This window comes from Gopherus flavomarginatus, chromosome 14, assembly GCF_025201925.1.
Source record: "Gopherus flavomarginatus isolate rGopFla2 chromosome 14, rGopFla2.mat.asm, whole genome shotgun sequence".
In the NCBI taxonomy this organism is placed as follows: domain Eukaryota; kingdom Metazoa; phylum Chordata; order Testudines; family Testudinidae; genus Gopherus; species Gopherus flavomarginatus.
The window spans coordinates 451553-469894 of NC_066630.1; the positions used below are offsets into that span (position 1 = coordinate 451553).

At 50.1% G+C, this 18342-nt stretch overlaps 2 protein-coding genes across 3 annotated transcripts in view; one reads left to right on the forward strand and one right to left on the reverse strand.

Moving 5' to 3' along the window:
* Nucleotides 1-18342, forward strand: part of IST1 (IST1 factor associated with ESCRT-III) — a 578781-nt gene that overhangs the window by 401248 nt on the left and 159191 nt on the right. The gene's annotated exons all lie outside the window — the stretch shown is intronic.
* AP1G1 (adaptor related protein complex 1 subunit gamma 1) overlaps nucleotides 1-18342 on the reverse strand; it is a 99054-nt gene that overhangs the window by 8989 nt on the left and 71723 nt on the right. For both annotated transcript variants that reach the window (XM_050922907.1, XM_050922908.1), the window contains exons 14-22: nucleotides 16168-16290; nucleotides 15732-15821; nucleotides 15023-15150; nucleotides 13023-13127; nucleotides 11188-11329; nucleotides 10566-10692; nucleotides 9946-10041; nucleotides 9537-9697; nucleotides 8506-8604 (exon numbers count right to left, since the gene is read on the reverse strand). In XM_050922907.1, coding sequence (XP_050778864.1) covers nucleotides 8506-8604; nucleotides 9537-9697; nucleotides 9946-10041; nucleotides 10566-10692; nucleotides 11188-11329; nucleotides 13023-13127; nucleotides 15023-15150; nucleotides 15732-15821; nucleotides 16168-16290 — 1071 coding nt within the window. The remainder of the gene's footprint in view (nucleotides 1-8505; nucleotides 8605-9536; nucleotides 9698-9945; nucleotides 10042-10565; nucleotides 10693-11187; nucleotides 11330-13022; nucleotides 13128-15022; nucleotides 15151-15731; nucleotides 15822-16167; nucleotides 16291-18342) is intronic.

The following is an 18342-nucleotide window of genomic DNA, read 5'->3' on the forward strand; positions in this document are numbered from 1 at the left end:
AGCCTTTGAGTTGGTATCAACGAGGACTTGGGCACGCTGACTAGAAGGCCTAGCCTGAGGAATACGCCCAGTGCTACCGCCACATGGGAACGGACTTCCTCCTTGGACTGACCCGCGAGAAGCCAGTCGTCTAGGTACATGTATACTCGAATTCTCCTTTTTCATAGAAAGGCTGCCACTATCGATATGCATTTTGTGAATATGTGGGGGCTGCCGCCAGGCTGAAAGGTAGGACCGTAAACTGGTAATGGTGAAACGCAGGAACTGCCGGTGAGCGGGATGAATAGCGATGTGAAAGTATGCATCTTTCGTGTTGAGGGCAGTGTACCAATCCCCCGGATCCAGGGACGGAATAATAGTGCCTAGGGAGACCATGCAGAAGCCGACCTTGACGAAGAATTTGTTGAGTCCGCGCAGGTCTAAAATGGGTCGAAGACCCCCCTTTCTTTTGGGAATAAGAAAATGCCGGGAGTAAAACCCTTTCCCCTTTAGATCCCGAGGGACCTCTTCCACTGCCCTCGCCTCGAGGAGCGTCAGTACCTCCTGTATAAGGAATTGCTCGTGAGGGGGTCCCTGAAGAGGGATGTGGAAGGAGGGTGGGAAGGAGGAGAACTGAAGCGTGTATCCCACTTGTACCATGCGTAAGACCCAACGGTCCAATGTTATATGGGACCACACACAGTAGAAGCAGAACAAGCGGTTCAGGAAGCATAGGGAACGATCCAGTAACTGGCTTGGTACGCTGTCCTCGAGCGCACCTTCAAAACCCTTGCTTGTTGCCGGGTTACGGTTTGCCCTGGCCCTGGCCAGGCATGTTGTTCTGCCTCCGCCTGTTGTCTCTGCCTCTCCTACCTAGGGCGGGGCTGGTATTGTCTTTGCTGAGGCAGCTGGGGCTTGAAAGGTTTCCTCTGCGTCACCGGGGTGTGCATTCCCAACGACTTGAGGGCTGCCCAGGAGTCTTTGAGACTATGCAGCCTGACATCCATTTGGTCCGAAAAGAGACCAGACTCTTCGAAGGGGAGGTCCTGAAGGGTATTCTGGACCTCTGGCGGAAGGCCTGAAGCCCGCAGCCATGCTGAGAGACTCATCACCACTCCTGAGGCGATTGTTCTGGCTGCTGCATCCGCCGAATTGAGAGAGGCCTGCAGAGAAGTCTTGGCTACCACCTTTCCTTCATCCACAAGGGCCACAAATTCAGGCTGAGAGCCCTGGGGCAAGGACTCTTTAAATCTAGAAACTGCCATCCAGAAATTAAAATTGTGTCTCTTCAGGATTGCCTGCTGGTTCGCGATTCTCAACTGGAGGCCCCCAGACGAACAGACCTTCCTGCCGAATAGGTCTAGACCAGGGGTCTCAAACACACGGCCTGCGGGAGGTTATTTTCTACAGCCCGCGAGCTCTTCGCGGCCTCCCCCACCATCCCCCAGCTCTGGCCCGGCGTGCAGCGGAAAGAACATGGGGGGAAGAGAGGCGCACAGGGCTGTGTGTTTCTGTTGCTTCAGGCACCGCCCTCAGCAGCTCCCATTGGCCACGGTTCCGTTCCTGGCCAATGGGAGCTGCTGGGGGCGGTGCCTGAAGCAACAGCAACGCACACCCCTGTGCCCTTGCTCCCCCACGTTCCAGCTGCTTTCCGGAGCAGCGCGGGGGGCAGGGCAGGCAGCCTGCCTTGCCCCCGGTGCGTGCTGGGCCAGACCCCGCCCCCCAAACCCCTCCTGCAGTCAAACCCCCTGCCCTGAGACCCTTGTTGCACCCTGACCCCCTGCCACACCCCTCTTGCAGCCCAAACCACTGCCCTGAGGCCCTGCCGCATCCTGAACCCCTGCCGTACCCTGCACCCTGACCCTCTGCCCTGAGCCTCCTGCTGCACCCTGCACCACTCCTGTACCTCAATCCCCTTCCCTGAGCTGCCTGCGCACCCCTCCTGCACCTCACTCCCCTGCTGCACCCCAACCCCCTGCCGCTCCTCTCATCCCTCCTTCACCCCACACCCCAACTCCTTACCCTGAGCCCCTGCCACACCCCACACCCCTCCAGCATCCCCTGGGGGCAGGAAGGGGGCGGAGTTGGGGTGGGGATTTCAGGGAAGGGGTGGGAAGAGGCGGGGCCTCATAGAAGGGGTGGAGTGGGGGCAGGGCAGAGGGCAGCGTGTGAGAGGTGTCAGTAATGCAGCCCTCGAACCTATGTACTAGTCCTCACATGGCCCTTGTGGTCATTTGAGTTTGAGCCCCCTGGTTTAGACGTTTAGCCTCCTTGGCTTTAGGAGCCAGGGCTTGCTGACCATGTCGTTCCCGTTCATTGACTGCTGAGACGGCCAGCGAACGGGGCCGAGTGACAAAAGAGTAAGTTGTATCCACTGGAAGGGGCAAAGTACTTCCACTCTATGCCTTTTGCTGTTGGTGCGCTAGAGGCCGGGGTTTGCCAGACCGTCTTGTAGTTGGACTGGATTGTCTTTATGAGCGGGAGCGCAACTCTGGAGGGGCCCTTGGGGCTTAAGATATCGACCATAGGATCCTCCTGCTCTACTGCTTCCTCCGCCTGTAGGCACAAGTTCTGGGCAACCCTACGGAGCAGCTCCTGGTGCGCGCTGTGGTCAATTGGAGGAGGCCCTGACACTGCGATGTTCACCACAGCTTCATCTGGGGATGATGAAGAGGGGAGGGCCTTCTGCATCTCGTCTTCCAGCCCTTCTTGTCCTTGCTCGCACGCTGGCGGCTCATCCAGGTTCTGCCTGCCTTACTGCCTCCGGGATGGCGCCGGGCTCGGTGCTGCTTCCGCTCTCCTGTGTTCCGGAGAAGCATCTGGCGGCCTGAATACTGTGGTCTCCTTGGGTGGAGAGGGGTGCCTGTGTGGGAACCGGGACCGATGCACTGAATAGCCAGATCTCAAGGCTCTGGAGGAGGGCCCCTGCTGTTGGTGATAGGCCCATGGTGTCCAAAAGGGACACTGCCTTGGCAGGCTCCATTGGGGATGCCACGGGGCTTGGGGCTCCCTGCTCGCCGGTGCCCTGCGGGCATAGCTGGAGCGGCTTGAGTCCACCTCAGTTTCCGAGGACACCAACCTGGAAGGCCAAGGCGATGCCGTAGAACGGTGCCGCCGGGGGGCTGAAGAACGGCTCCTTGCCGACTGGGAGCCGTACTGATACTCCTGGGACTAGGATTGTTGGCTTCTACTCAGGACCGGGGACTTCGATCTTGTGTTGCCTTGGAACCAGCCTGGCAATGGCGCCGAGGAGCAGTGCCCTGGCAGGGCTGGTGCCGTATGCTGTCTGGGATCCGGTGCCCTCGAATCCTGCTGGGTCAGGAGCAACTGGGAATCCGCAGAGGCCAAGCTCAGCCGAGACTGACGCCAAGAGCAATGCCGGGATTGTGACCTCGATCGGCACACCATTGCCGGCACTCTAGGAGATGGTGCTGGAGGCTTCTCTTTGGCAGGGAGGGGGCTTGCCGCCGACAACTGGATGAGGTCCTTTGCCACCTCAAACATGTCTGGTGTGGAGGGCTGTTCTAGGAGCTCCTCCAGCCCTTCCTCAGTGCTCAAGGCACTTAGCCCAGGGCTCAATGGGCTCTTCAGCACCAGAGCATGTCCTGGGGCAGCGCTTCCCTTTTGAGTGCTCGTTTGCTTGCGTGCTGCCGGCTTCTTATGCTTATGCCCTCGGCTTGTATGCTGGCCCTTCGACCATGCCGGTGAGGTCAAATGGTGCAGAGGTTTTTCTTGTTGCCTCGGTGTGGCATGCTTATGGTGCCACACCAGTGCCAGATCGCAAACTGACGCCAGGGCACTCCACGCTGAGGACACTGGCGCCGAGGCCGGATGGCCTGAGGCCGAAGGTTGCATTGTGGCCTCAGTGAGTAGCTGCTTGAGGCAAAAGTCTCTTTCTTTCTTAGTGCTTGGCTTAAAAGCCTTACAAATCTTGCAGCTTTCTGTCTGATGCGATTCCCCCAGGCAACAGAGACACGAGTCGTGGGGGTCACCAATCGGCATAGGCTTGTGGCATATGGCGCAAGCCTTAAAGGCTTGGGCCTGCGGCATGTCCCCGCAGCCCAGGGCTGGTGCTGGAGACAACTTCCAACACCTAAACAAAGAAAGCTTAACTATTATTAAGAAGTGCTAACTACTGATAACTATGCTAAGGGACACTCCAGCGAGAGAAAGAGCTGTTCCAACGTGGCCACAGACGGTAAGAAGGAACTGAAAGGGGGTCAGGTCAGCAGGGATATATATGCACCAGCATGAGGTGCCACTCTGGCAGGGCTCCCCTGCCAGCTCAACGGGAACCGCTAAGGGAAAAAGTTTCTGATGTCTGTGCACACAGTGAGTGCATACCTAATGTGTAATGGACGTGAACAATCACTCAAAGAAGAACGGGCAATTTCATCCAAGCCTTCCACCGTCTCAAAGTCCATTCCACAGGCCCCCAATGGTCAACTTTAACCAGCAGCAAAGGTGGCCCGTGCCAGGCTACAGAGTAGTTACCAGGCTTTGAGTGCTTATAAGGAAAGCAACCACTGGAAATAGCTTCTGGAGAATGTGCCATTTTCACCGTCAATGCTGACGGACCTTTCCTCAACACACCCAAAACAATTAGTCCCTGTCCTGGACCAACTCCCTGCAAAGCTGTATTTACAGAGGAGAACTGAGCATGAGGTGGCAGATGCATCAGTCATGAAGGCTAGTGCCAGTGATGGAAATGATGCAGGGTCAGTTTCAGAGAGATTTTTTGGTCAAAAGCATGGAACACTATTTTGCCACACAGGGGTGGTATACACTGAACAGTTACATCAGCATAACTATGTCTCTCAGGGGTGTGAAAAATCCACACCCCTGTAATATGTAGCTATGCTGACTTAACGATGGTGTAGACAGCACTAGAACAGAAAAATTCTGTTGCCTCCTGTCATTGTAGTGTCTACACTGAAGCAGTACAGCAGGTGAAGCTGTGCCACTGTAGCATTTTAAAATGTAGACAAAGCCTTACCTTAGCATATAGAAGTGGCCTCCACAAACTGAAATTTTAAGAAAACACATCCCCTCCCACACACATTTCTGTTCCTTGATGGTATCTGGAACAGATACACTGTGGCACTCAGCATCTACATAGATACAACTCACAAAACCCCAAACCCAAGAGCTTAGAAGGAAACTTTAAATTCATAGAATTGTAGGACTGGAAGGGACCTCGAGAGGTGATATAGTCCCCTGCACTCAAGGCAAGACTAGGCATTATAGACCATTTTGTTTATCTAACCAGCTCTTAAAAATCTCCAGTGACAGAGATTCCACAACCTCCCTGGGCAATTTATTCTAGTGCTTAACCATCCTGACAGGAAGTTTTTCCAAAAGTCCAAACTAAACCACCCATGCTGCAATTTAAACCCATTGCTTCTGGTATTGTCCTCAGAGGTTAAGGAGAAGAATGTTGCTTCCTCCTCCTTGTAAACAAAATTTTTATATTCTGGAAAATTATGTCCCCCCTCAGTCTTCTCTTCCTTTACTCATTTTTGCTGTTATTCTCTGGACTTTCCTGAAATGTGATGCCCAGAATAGGGGATAATACTCCAGATGAGGCCTAACCAGTGTGGACTGTTGACTCAGATTTAGCTTGTGATTTACTATGCCCTCAGATCCCTTTCCACAGTGTTGCTTCCTGGGGGTCATAGTGAATCACAAGCTAAATATGAGTCAACAGTGTAACGGTGTTGCAAAAAAAGCAAAAACATTCTGGGATATATTAGTAGGAGTGTTGTAAACAAGATGTGAGAAGTAATTTCTCCACTCTATTCCACGCTGATTAAGCCTCAACTGGAGTATTGTGTCCAGTTCTGGGCACCATATTTCAGAAAAGATGTGGACAAATTGGAGAAAGTCCAGAGAAGAGCAACAAAAATGATTAAAGGTCTAGAAAACAAGACCTGTGAGGGAAGATTGAAAAAATTGGGTTTGTTTAGTCTGAAGAGGAGAAGACTGAGAGGGAACATAACAGTTTTCAAGTATATAAAAGGTTGTTACAAGGAGGATGGAGAAAAATTGTTCTTCTTAACCTCTGAGGATAGGACAAGCAGCAATGGGCTTAAATTGCAGCAAGGCAGGTTTAGGTCGGACATTAGGAAAAACTTCCTAACTGTCAGAGTGGTTAAGCACTGGAATAAATTGCCCAGGGAGGTTGCAGAATCTCTGTCATTGGGGATTTTTAGGAGCAGGTTGGACAAACACCTGTCAGGGATGATCTAGATACTTAGTCCTGCCTTGAGTGCAGGGGACTGGACTAGATGACCTCTCGAGGTCCCTTACAGTTCTATGATGCCCTCCTTTAGCACCAAGTGCTGTGCTTTGGATGAGTTTGTTAGTAGTTTAAACAAAGCCTCGTCCACCTCTTCTTCCTGGCTAGGTAGTCTGTAATAGACCTTACAATGACATCACCCCTGGTTTTTACCCTTTCATCTTTACCCAGAGACTTTCAACAAACCTGGCTCCTATTTCCATCTCAGCCTCAGTCCAAGTGTATATAAAATGATTATAGGCTCTTCCAAAAGAGGGACTCTAACGCTAGCACCATGGAGTCACGTACTCCGATTCCATGTCAGATGGGCTCCCTGCTATGCCGCAGAACTAACCTGGAACCTACTTACTGTTGGGAATAATCAGATCGGCATCATTTACAAGTAAAGAGATACACTTAACTGAGAGCTTTGCAAATGGCACCTGGGATCTGAAAATCTTTCCACCTTGTGCATCAATTCCATAACAGGTTTCAGAGGGGTAATTGTGTTAGACTGTATCAGTAAAAACAACCAGGAATCCTTGTGGCACCTTAGAGACTAACATTTATTTGGGCATAAGCCTGTTTTAACTCTGTAATACGAACTCTTGACACACACTGATTGCAGGACAAGTGTTAATTAACCCTTGCCAATCTGGGAGAAAGGCAAGCATTAAAGGTATCCTGCAAATGGAAAATATTGCTCTTGACCCTGTTTCTGTTGCTTTATGATGAACATAGTTGGCCTCAACTTTTTAAAGAAAGTATCTTTTGTTTTCCACATTAGAAATTCAGGTCTTTTCAACCCTGGAAGCCTCTGTGATGACTGTAAAACTGAGGGAATTATGACATCCCAGGAGACAAGGTCACAGCAGTTGAGAGGAAGGGATTTTTAGTCAAAATGTTTAAAACTGCTTAATTTCATTCTTTATAACACACATTAAACTCCAAGCACTACGAACACTCCAGTGAAAGCCTGCCTTTGCTCAAGATTAAGGATCAAGTAAGTTCTCAATATACATGTGAGACGCTAGGAAATGCTCCAGCAGGAAAGACCAGGCTTGGCATTCCTAAGGTTAAAAAGGCACATCCTTTCAGGTTGCCTTTATGCATCACAGAGAGCCAGCGTACAGACCCAATATCCATTTCCTTTGTAAGCCACCTCAATAAAGATTCTGCACTCAGAACTTGTTTAACATTCTGCAGGTGATGCGTAAAACAGAAGAGACCCCAGGACCTTTTGCCAAAGGCTGAACTGGCTCCATGGGGCCAACAGGAGTGCAGTGCAGTAAGGTCAAAAGCTGACTGTGAGGAATTACAAGGGATCTCACTAAACTGGGTGACTGGGCGGCAAAATGGCAGATGAAATTCAACGTTGATAGAACCAAAGTAATGCACATTGGAAAAACTAATCCCAACCATACATCAAAATGATGGGATCTAAATTAGCTGTTACCACTCAAGAAAGATCTTGGAATCATCGTGGATTACTCTGAAAACATCCGCTCAATGTGCAGTGGCAATCAAAGAAGCTAACAAAATGTCAGGGACCATGAGGAAAGGGACTGATAAGACAGAAAATCTCATAATGCCACTATATAAATCCATGATGTGCCCATACCTTGAATACACTTTGAATATTGAGTGCAGTTTTGGCCATCTCATCTCAAAAAAGAAATTCAAATTAGAAAAGGTGCAGAGAGGGGCAACAAAAATTATTAGGGGTATGGAACAGCTTCCATATGAGGAGAGAATAAAAGACTGGACTGTTCATCTTAAATTAAATAAATAAATAAATATAATGACTGAAGGGGGATATGATAGAGATCACTAAAATCATAACTGGTGTGGAGAAAGTGAATAAGGAAGTGTTACTTACTCCTTCTCATAAACACAACAATCGGGGGGTCATCCCATTAAATTAATAGGCAGTAGGTTTCAAACAAACATAAGGAGGTACTTCTTCACACAAGGCACAGTCAACTTACGGAACTTGTTGCCAGCTATGTTGTGAAGGCCAAAAGTATAACTGGGTTCAAAAACTAATTAGAACAGTTCCTGAAACTAATATCCTGAAAACATGGCTACATCAATACTGCAACCATAACTACACTGTCACACCACCAGCGATCATTCCCCAGGAACAAGCCCCAAAACTCTGCTAAAGAACAAGCAGCACTAACCCTGCAGTCTCCCAAACCGCCATGAGAATCAGGTTCAGGAATTCCTTCTACTAGTGGACTGCTCACCTTCTGTGGGTTCAGAACTTTGATGACTTGTGTGATGGTCCCCGTGTTAAATGCTGGGATGATGCTGCTGCTGGGAGACAGAAGCTGCAGCTGGAATGTCTGAAGAAAAGGGAAAAGACTTTAAGATGATTTCACTAAGCATTTAGCAGATACAGCTACACTTCCACACCAAGTGGGGGAGGAAGACCATCTCCTGCTGTTTACAGCAACAGTGAAAGCACTACTGAGAGACTGCTTCAAAGGAGTTCCTTGGTCCTTTCTCCTTTTAGAGAGGTCAGGAGCAGCACTCAAGAGGCCAGAGGGTTTTCATCTCTCCTGCTTTCTCACAGGTTGAAATCAGATTGACATAACTGCTAGCAGCTAGGGAGGAGGCACAGCCTCACTGCTCTGATGGCACAACTCCTTCTGCTGTGCTCATGAGCAAAACAGAAAACAGCCTGATAAACATAGGAATGATTCTGCCACAAGGCTGAGTCGCACTGGTTTCCAGAGAGAAAGGCACTGTCTCCATTCTACCATAATCCGAGACCAGCTCCGCACACACAACCAGGCAGCCTGCTCTCACTTGGAGAGACGCTAAGTAGACACGCATGCACAAGTCTTCCCAACTCAGCCAAACCAAACTGGATTGTCTCTGGGACACAGGAAGGCACCTTTTCTCCTACCAAGTTTCATCTTCTTACTCCCACCTGCTTCAGAGCGACAGCTGTTCAAGGTGCTCCTCTGGATGCTGATAACGAGGAGAGTGTCTCGCTCTGTGTTTAATCAGACTTCCCAGAAGGATCCCCCCAGCCCCAGGCACAGCCAGCCCTGGGAAAGCTCAGCCCTAAAGGTACCTGCTCAGAAAAGTTATGCTCAACTCTAAATACCATCTTAGAACAGAACTATTTGGGCAGTTTGAGATCTAACAGCTTTAACTCCTCCTTATGCTTCTTGGAGCTTCGCTTCCTCTGTGGAGAAGGGGCAAAACAATAGCAAGGATTTGGAAAGAGACAGGGGGCTAGCCACCAAGCTGGGCATGGTAGCTCTACCTTTGGTACCGCAGCCTGGAAAACAAAGTCTGTCATGTCCAGCTCTGTGCTGTTGGAGGCTTGTATCGTGATCACGGTGACGCTGGGGTTGGTGTTCGATCTCTCGAAGGTGAACTCTATCTTCAGCCCATTCTTGCTGTATGCTGTGATGGAGGGGATGCCTGCAGCCGAGGGACAAGAGCAGCAACCCAGTAAGGACCTGGAGAATGTTCTCAATGTCAGCAGGCCCACCTGCCGCCCCTAAACCCTACATCCAGAACATAGAGAACTGCTCTCCTTCTCCCCCTTATTCCATCTCCTCCTTCACCCCTTTACACATGGCTCCCGAGCGCTCCCAAATCCTTCTCTTTGTTACCAGATTCCAGATGGTTACAATAGCTCTCTGTGCTCAGGGTTCCTATGCTCCTACCAGCAGCAATATCATTGAAGAGAGGCTGTGATGAGAGCCCATCCAACAGGAACGGAGGCTGTGATATCTGTGGGGCAGCGACCGAGGCTGGAGAAGCTAGACAAAGCAGGTTAGAAGGAGATAGAGTTTAACTAGTCGGAAGCGTAGAGTGGCTTTTCCCAGCTCAAGGGTTAGCTAGAAGGAGCATGCTATTTTTACAAACAAGAAACCCAACAGGGCCCTCTCCTCTCTCCAAGAATGACCTCAATCTCAGCCATCACCAGCAAGGAGTCTCTCCTCTCAAGCCTGCAGGTCTCCAGGCAGAGAGAACCACCTCTCCCGGCTCTTGATCCTCTCCTGCCAGGCTGAGAACCTGCCCAGGACAGAGGAACACTCATCTCACTCCAACACATTTCCCACCCTCTCCATATTAGCCTTGGACCAAGCCCCATGTGAGAGGGCAAGCAATGCCAATGAACCTCATCCCCTGCCAGAGGAACGGGGAATTTCCCTGCCTCCCATGCAGAAGACACTATCCCTGGAAAAAGGACATGGAAGAATGCCCTTCTTATCCTGGCCCAGCTCCTCCCATCAGACTGAGGGACCTGGAATACCTCTTAATAGCTGCAGCCTGGTCTCACCTGTTAGGTTGAGATCTCCCAGGAGGTCAAGGAGCTCCCCACCGGCAGAGGCTGGCTTGCTCGTAGGGGCAGTTGGAATGACTGGGGTTATATCATTTCCTCCCAATAAGTCCAACAAGTCATTTGCCTAGTAAGAAAGCAATAAAACCCCAGTTACCTACTCATCTCCCTGCTACCTTTGCTTTTACCTGAGAAATGCCACTTGCTCTCAGATGAAAAGCCTGTGAACTCTTACACTAGTCTTGGACTAATGCTGACAATTTGCGCTCAGCACCTTAAGCTATTTAGTTTCCAGGGGTCTCAGGAAGACAGCGGGAGGTGCTGTGCCAAGGAGGGGAGGAGTTTCTGAATGCTGAGAGGCAGGTCACAACTCGTAGGTGGGATTTTACTCCATCCACCTCACCTGCTCCAGCCTGCACTCCTGCTGTGGCACCTTCCCCTGATGCCAGTCCTTGACTCCCTTCTTTTGCCTGGGAATCAGCAGGGGAGAGACAGGTTGCATCAGGCAGTCAGACACAGGTCAGAGAAGCAGAGATGCCCTTGAGGGGAATAGCCTTCCAGCACCTGGGTCTGACAGGACAGTGGGAGGATTACACCAGCTGAAGAGAGCACCTTCCATTACCTGGCTGGTGGGTTGCAGCCCAGAGGGGGGAGGTTTGGTTTCCAGCACTGCTGGCTCTGTCTCTCCATTGGTCTGTACAATCTCAGTGGGGCCATTTGTGGTCACCTTTTCCATAACTGGCATTCGCTCAAGTAGGGCTGACCTGAAAGAAGCTGACATGGTTACACTCTGGGCCATCTACCCTGATCCCAACCCAAAGTACTTGAGATGGCAAGGGTGATGTGAAGAGGGTGCCCAGCCTTTTGCTTTAGCTCTACGAGAAGAACTCTGGGATCACACAACTGAGCTTGAGCTGATTAAAGACTGGGGCCACTCCGTCACCAGCATAAACCTGGTTATTGACAGGCATTTTCTTTATAAGCAATGCAGCACCCTGCCCTGCACCTACAAGAGAGAGGTCCCATTGCAGAGCTAGGCTAGGGAAGCCCAAGATTCCAGAGGAGGAAGACCTAAGCACTCTGGGGCATGGAGGGGGTGCTCACAGAAGACATCCCTGCTCAACTGCAGATGCAGCTGAGTTAAGAGCAACTGACTGCGTTTTCCTGGCAGGAATGTTTATCCAGCACAAGGCATGGTGACGGAATGGGGAAGACAAGCACCCACGCAGCCAACTTACCCAGGTTCCAGTCTTTCAGGAGAGCGACTAGGTAACAGTCTGAGCACAGAGAGAGCGTGTGTGTAGAAGGGGTGGATGGGAGGTGATGGGATGCAGGACATGCTACCAAAGTCAAAGAGCTGGAAGATGAGAGCCACCCCTTGATATGAGCCTACCTAGTTGGAGGACGCCCCACAGACACTGAACAGACTATTACATTGCCTATGTGCCTCTGAGGGCAAGAAAATGAAAAGTGTCACATTACCAAGGAACCTGAGCCCCAGGACTGTGCATTCTCAGCCATAACTAAACTCTTCAGGAGTGAAAACTGTCAACCCTGGAACACTCCCATGTAACAAAGGCCAATACACTCACCACCCCAGCTTTTCAAACTCTTTCTCACAAGGCTACACAATCAACGTTCATGGTCCTTTTTGCTCTAAGGCAAAGCTTCCTAAACTGTCTTCTGCAGTGCCCCTGCATCCATTTGCAAGGAGCTGAGTGATCATCTGATGCTGGCTCCATCATGTTTCCAGCAGCTAAATTCCATTAGAAGAATCATTCCTCCTGTGACCTTATTATGAGGGCTGTTCCTGTAATTGCCACAGAGATGTTATGGCATCACCAGTGGGAAAGGAGCTGGGGTCCTTGAAATTATGAATGGAAGAGGCACAGACAAGACAAGCTATTAAAATGTAGCCCACAGAAGCCCAGCTCTATGATGCCGAGGAACTGGTTTTGGAGGCACTGGCCGGCATATGGAACTGACTGTCTCCAAGTGCTGTCACTGGACTCCCATTATCTTTCCCTGGTACCCAAGTCTGGGGAGGAGGACGAGGACAGACCTTGTCTGGGTATTTCTTGTGGGGTGGGGACTGCCTGATTACGGTCTAAAGAGATTCACACGGGAAGACTACATAAGACAGCACAGGGCCTCGAATCTAGCAGACAAAGGCATAACAAGCAGACATCTGGAAGCTGAAGTCAGCAAAGTTCAAACTGGAAATAAGATGCACATTTTTAACAGTGAGGGTCATTAACCACTGAAAGCTTCCCAAGATCATAGTGGGTTCTCTAGCACTTGATGTCCTTACACCAAGACTGGCGTCTTTCTAGAAGACATGCTTCGAGCTCAAGGACAGATGCAGAATCACTGGGTGACGCTCTCTGGCCCATGTTATGCAGGTGGTCAGACTAGATCAAAATGGTCCCTTCTCACCTTAAATATTCTTGTACTCACCTCATGTGATCATACTTCTTGAAAAGTGCATTGTACTCCACTGCCCTTTGCTGGAGCTCCACATCAATGCTGCTGCCATAGATGGACACAACCTTCTTAATGCGGCTGAGGGGCAAGAAACCAATAATGAACCCAATAAGCACTGAACAAGGGCAGACTGTTCCCCAGACATGAGTTCAGAACTCTCCAGCAGGTGTCCATATAACTGCCTGTAACCCAATAGGGACAGAGTTGTTTCTAATTTACTACCTTGGTAACTATGCAGCCCATGATTAGTGTCCTACCAAATTCACAGCCATGAAAAACACATCACAGACCATGAAATCTGGTCTCCTCTTGTGAAATTTGGTCTTTTGTGTGCTTTTACACATGGGCAGCGGGTATAATAGGCCAGGGGAGGCTCTGGTTCCCCTGGCACTGCCGCAGCTGTCGAACACCCTGGTGCAGGCTTTTGGGAGGAAGTTTTTGATGGATTGTCCCATGCAGGTTCCGGGGCAGCGACGGAGATGGTATATGCTATTCAGCTTCCTGGGCTCATCAGTAATCTCCCTGGACTACAGATGAACCCAGGAAGCTGAGTAGCAAATATCGCCTCCTCAGCTGCCCTGGAACCTGCATGGGGCATATCAAAAGCTTCTTCCGGACCAGAGCTGCTTTTCCCCACGTGGTTTGGGGAGCGGAGGCATGGGACTCCTCTGGGCAGCATGAGTGTGAGAGTGAGTGTGAGGTGGGGGGTAGGGCCAGCCCGGGGATCCTCCAGCCGGGGGACGGGGTCAGGGGGTCTTGGGGCTTCAGATGGCAGGGAGGGGGGAAACGTGCTGTGGACGAAAAGGGGCAGAGCTGCGGCTAACCTCCCCAAGGGGGGTTCCACCCATTGCTCATGCATTTACCTTATACTATACAGATTTCATGGGGGAGACCAGTGTTTCTCACACTGGGGGCCTGATCCAAAAAGGGTCACAAGGTTATTTTAGGGGAGATGCGGTGTTGCAACCCTTACTTCTGTGCTGCCTCAAGAGCTGGGTGGCTGGAGAGTGGCGGTTGTTGGCCAGGTGCCCAGCTCCGAAGGCAGCACCCCACCAGCAGCAGCAGCACAGAAGTTAAGGTAGCAATACCGTACCATGCCACCCTTTACTTCTGCGCTGCTCCCTCCAGAGCTGGGTGGCTGGAGAGTGACGGCTGCTGACTGAGGGCCCAGCTCTGCAGGGAGCAGCGCAGAAGTAAGGATGGCAATACCATCCCATGCTTACTTCTGTGCTGGTGCTGGCCAGCCAGCAGCTGCTGCTCTCCAGCTGCCCAGCTCTGAAAGCAGCACCACAGACGTAAGGGTAGCAGTACCGCAACCCCCCTACAATAACCTTGCAACCCCTTCACATTTCCTTTATGGGTCAGAACCCCTACGATTACAACACCATGACATTTCAGATTTACATAGCTGAAATCATGAAATTTATGATTTTAAAATCCTATGGCTGTGAAACTGAACAAAATGGATGTGCATTTGGTAGGGCCCTACCCATAATGCTATGCTGTCTGACACTTTGCTGGAATACTACAGGGCATATGAGATCCCCAGCACCAGCAGTGTGCCCAGTGCTAGAAAAGCCACCTGCAAACAACATGGCTGCTCATTCCCTTTGAATTATGGACAGAGGGAATTCAAAAGGGAAACTATCTACATAAATGAGAATTCACTTCGGCAACAGAATATTTTGAAGTGAACTCACACGGTCTCTGCACAGAGCACAGATGATAACGAACAGGGAGAGCATGACACATACAAACCCACACAACACTCTTCATACATGTATGCAAGGCAGGATCAGAAAGTGTAAGCAACAGGAAAACCCCTTATGGTACAAGAAAGTAGAAGCTACATCATAGAAACCCTCCCTCCAGCCCCACTGCTGCTTGTATCCTCTTGTCTGCCACATTCCTGTCCTGTTGGCCTTCACCAGCACGCCCTCCCCATGCAGTGTGACCACCCAAGGAAGACTCACTTGACAGTGCACGTGAACCTTGTGGAAAGCTTCATGATGGCGGTGAGAGCATAACCTCGTGTAACGGATGCAGACATGTTTGATATCAGGACACTTTCTAAAATATCGAGTACTTCCTCTTCCGTTACCTGAGCAAAGCAAGTGCAGCAGCATTAGTGTCCGAGAAGAGATGGGCTCTGCTGCACAACCTCCTGGGCATACTCCCAAACCATTGTTTCCCTCTGCTCCTTCATCACGGAAGAAGATATGGGCTGGAAAGCATATTTATGGGGGGTCCAACCCTTTGTTTGTGTTCATAGTAGGATTTTCCATTTCTGGGACAGGCATGCAGAGCACCGGATTGGCAGTGAGACATTCATTTAAAAATTAAAATCCATAAATTTGATATTTATAAATTGCATTTTCCCCATACACCAAGGAGAAGTAGCATTAGCAGTGCGATGTGCAGCCCCTGCATGGCCGGAATTAACCCCCAAGCCCATCCAACTCAACATCAATGTCAGGAGCTTCCCAGCGTTGACAATACACATGCCCCCAGTGCAGCTCCATGCTACAGCAGGGCGATTGCTCTCTGACCCAGCAGCATCATGTCCACCAGTGCTAATCCAAGCAAGAGCATCCCCCAACTCCCACATGCGCAGCACCACACTGTTCCAACCTCCCAAGTACACTCACATCTGCTCTACTTTCCCCCTTTCCAGAGCTATACCTGAACTGGCTCCTCCTCTTCACACTGATCAGATATCAAGAGGTCTCCATATTCTCCCATACACCAAGAGGCCACCTGCACTAGGGGCTGCTGTCAGAAGAGAAGGTTAGACATGTCAGGGACAAACAGCTCTCTGAATGACAGACAAAGCCCAGGCTCACTAGCATCCAATCCTGTCCGTTATGAGCAGGCACAGCAGGCCTGGCCAGTGCACCAAGAGGCTTCCTGGGGAACGTTTGGTACGGTCCAAAGGGCAGTACGCATCACCAACAGGTATAATTAGGGCCATTCCTGTCCTCACTGGCCAGAGGACTGGCCCATGGGGGATTTTCAGCGGACATTACTGAGCCTTTAGCTTCCTTTGGAAGAAGTCACTCATGCTGGCTCACTAACAGGGACACTAGGGGTTGCTGCGAAACCTGGGCTGGACATCTACCTGAGAGTAGTCACCAAGGATGGCTTTGTAGAGTTTCTGTACAGTATAGGCATGCATCTCCATGCTATTTGTTATCAGCTGGATCAGGTTGGGGACAGCATCATCTCGAACATAACTTCCTGCCTGAAAGAGAAGTCATATTTCCAAGAAACATACAAGAGGCTTCTTTGGTTTCACTGTCACACCCTCTTCCAGCATACTCCATCCACCAGTGAAACTCAAGCCAACTCAGAGCAGACTTAAAGGGTACATTAAAGAATTTGCTAAGAGTTAAAAACTGCTTTGCAACATCCCAAAGAGATGCTCTATGGGTGTGTCTGCACTGCACACTCCTTACAGCAGCATGTAGAGTATATACACTGCACGACCCACTGGCATGGGTATAAATCGCAGTGTAGATGGCAAGGCACTCTTAGGCAAGTAGAGTAAAGACAAAGCAGAACCTTAGAGTACATACCCTACATGTCTCACTACATCCCTGGCAGTGCCTCTCCTGCCGACATTGCTAAAAATAGCAACGTAGTGTCCCGCTGCTGAAGCACTTCCCCAGTGTGGGAAGCTACAGCAGCCCTTCCCACAGCCTCCACATCAGAGCCTTTCCCCACTGCATCCCCACGCCACAGCATTTCACTGCTGCATGTACCTACACTCCGCAGCATGGACACAGCCTGCTTTTCACTACAGGGAGTAGTTATGCACACCCCACAGGCCTCAGTGACTGTTCAGGGCAGACATACCCTATGGCTGATGGTGAACGCACACCGTCAGGTAATAGTAGGAGACAGTGATTATTTAGCTTCTACCCCCACCCCCCTATACAACAAACTACATCCTGATGATCCAGAAAAATCTAAGTTGCAGAGGCCCACTGATCTCTGTCAAAACGAAGGCTATCACAACACAAACTAAAAAGTAATCAAATTACATGATTCCCCCCAGGAACCAGAAAGAAAATAAGTCATGGCATCTGCATTACTCAGCAGATGAATGGCTAGGCAGGCACAAGCCAAGGCTGCTGCTTACCAGCGAAAATGTGCCAAATATACCACAGGATTGTCCTGCCCATATCCTCCTATGCCTACTTCATCCACCTATTGTGTCTTGGCAAATCCAGACAGAGCTCTTTGGAGGTACTGACTGATTTTCTGTTATGCATTTGCACAGATTAGGACTACATTTCTCCAGGGAGAAGCAGAGGATGGAATGAGGAGAGAAGCTGGTGTGACAACTTCTCCTATAAGCCCTGCTGCACAAGCACCAATGCCAAATGTTTATTTTGAACCTATACAAGAAGTTCTCTCTGAGACAGAAATTCTTTCACAGCATCACTCAGCACCAATGTCTTTGATTCTCTTAGAGCTTACGCAGATGTTCCTTTACTTAAGATCCCAGGCCCCTGGCTCTTTTGCCTTTTCCGCATTAAGACAACAGAAAAAGGAACAGATGCCTCCATAAAAGAAGCATCTCTCTTGAGCCCCCAGACAGTCTGAAAGGATGATGGCACTACTGGCTTCTCCTCCTTGCATGGACCTCGGAACTCAAGATGCAGACATGCAAGGTACCTTGGATTTCAGTTCCAAAGAACAGAGCAGAGAAGGCAGCAGTGTCACATTCTCTGGTGCCAAGAATGGTTTCTACGAAGGCATGCAGAAGGCGGCTCTATCTGTTCTCTTGCTCACAGCCAGAGTTCTGGTCTGATGAAGGACATGCCAGAGGACTTGCTTGCTTATCTATCTTTACAGACCCTTTGGCTAGGGGCCAGGAACATGGAACAAAAAGCCAGGGAATAACCTCTCCCCACAACGCAGATGAGGCAGCAAACATGTCATTGGACTTTGGCATCTTGGAGGAAGGAGGTATGCTGCTTGAATTGCATCTCTTGTCCAGTGGGCCTTGGCATCAAGAACAAAGCCAGAAAGCTGACCAAGGACAACTGTGCAAGAGCACAGAAACAAAGAGAAAATTACATGCAGCCTAGTGACACCGACTAAGCTAACCCTAGGCATTAATAGTGAGCAGATCAAAGTTTGGCCAAACAGACAACTAAGAGCTGCAGGCACATAGAGATGGGCCCTAACACGCACAGCTAAGAGAGACTAAAAGGGACTGAGGCCACTGAGTATATTTGGATGGCAGCTGAGGGGGTGCTTCCCAGTGCACGTAGACAGATTCACT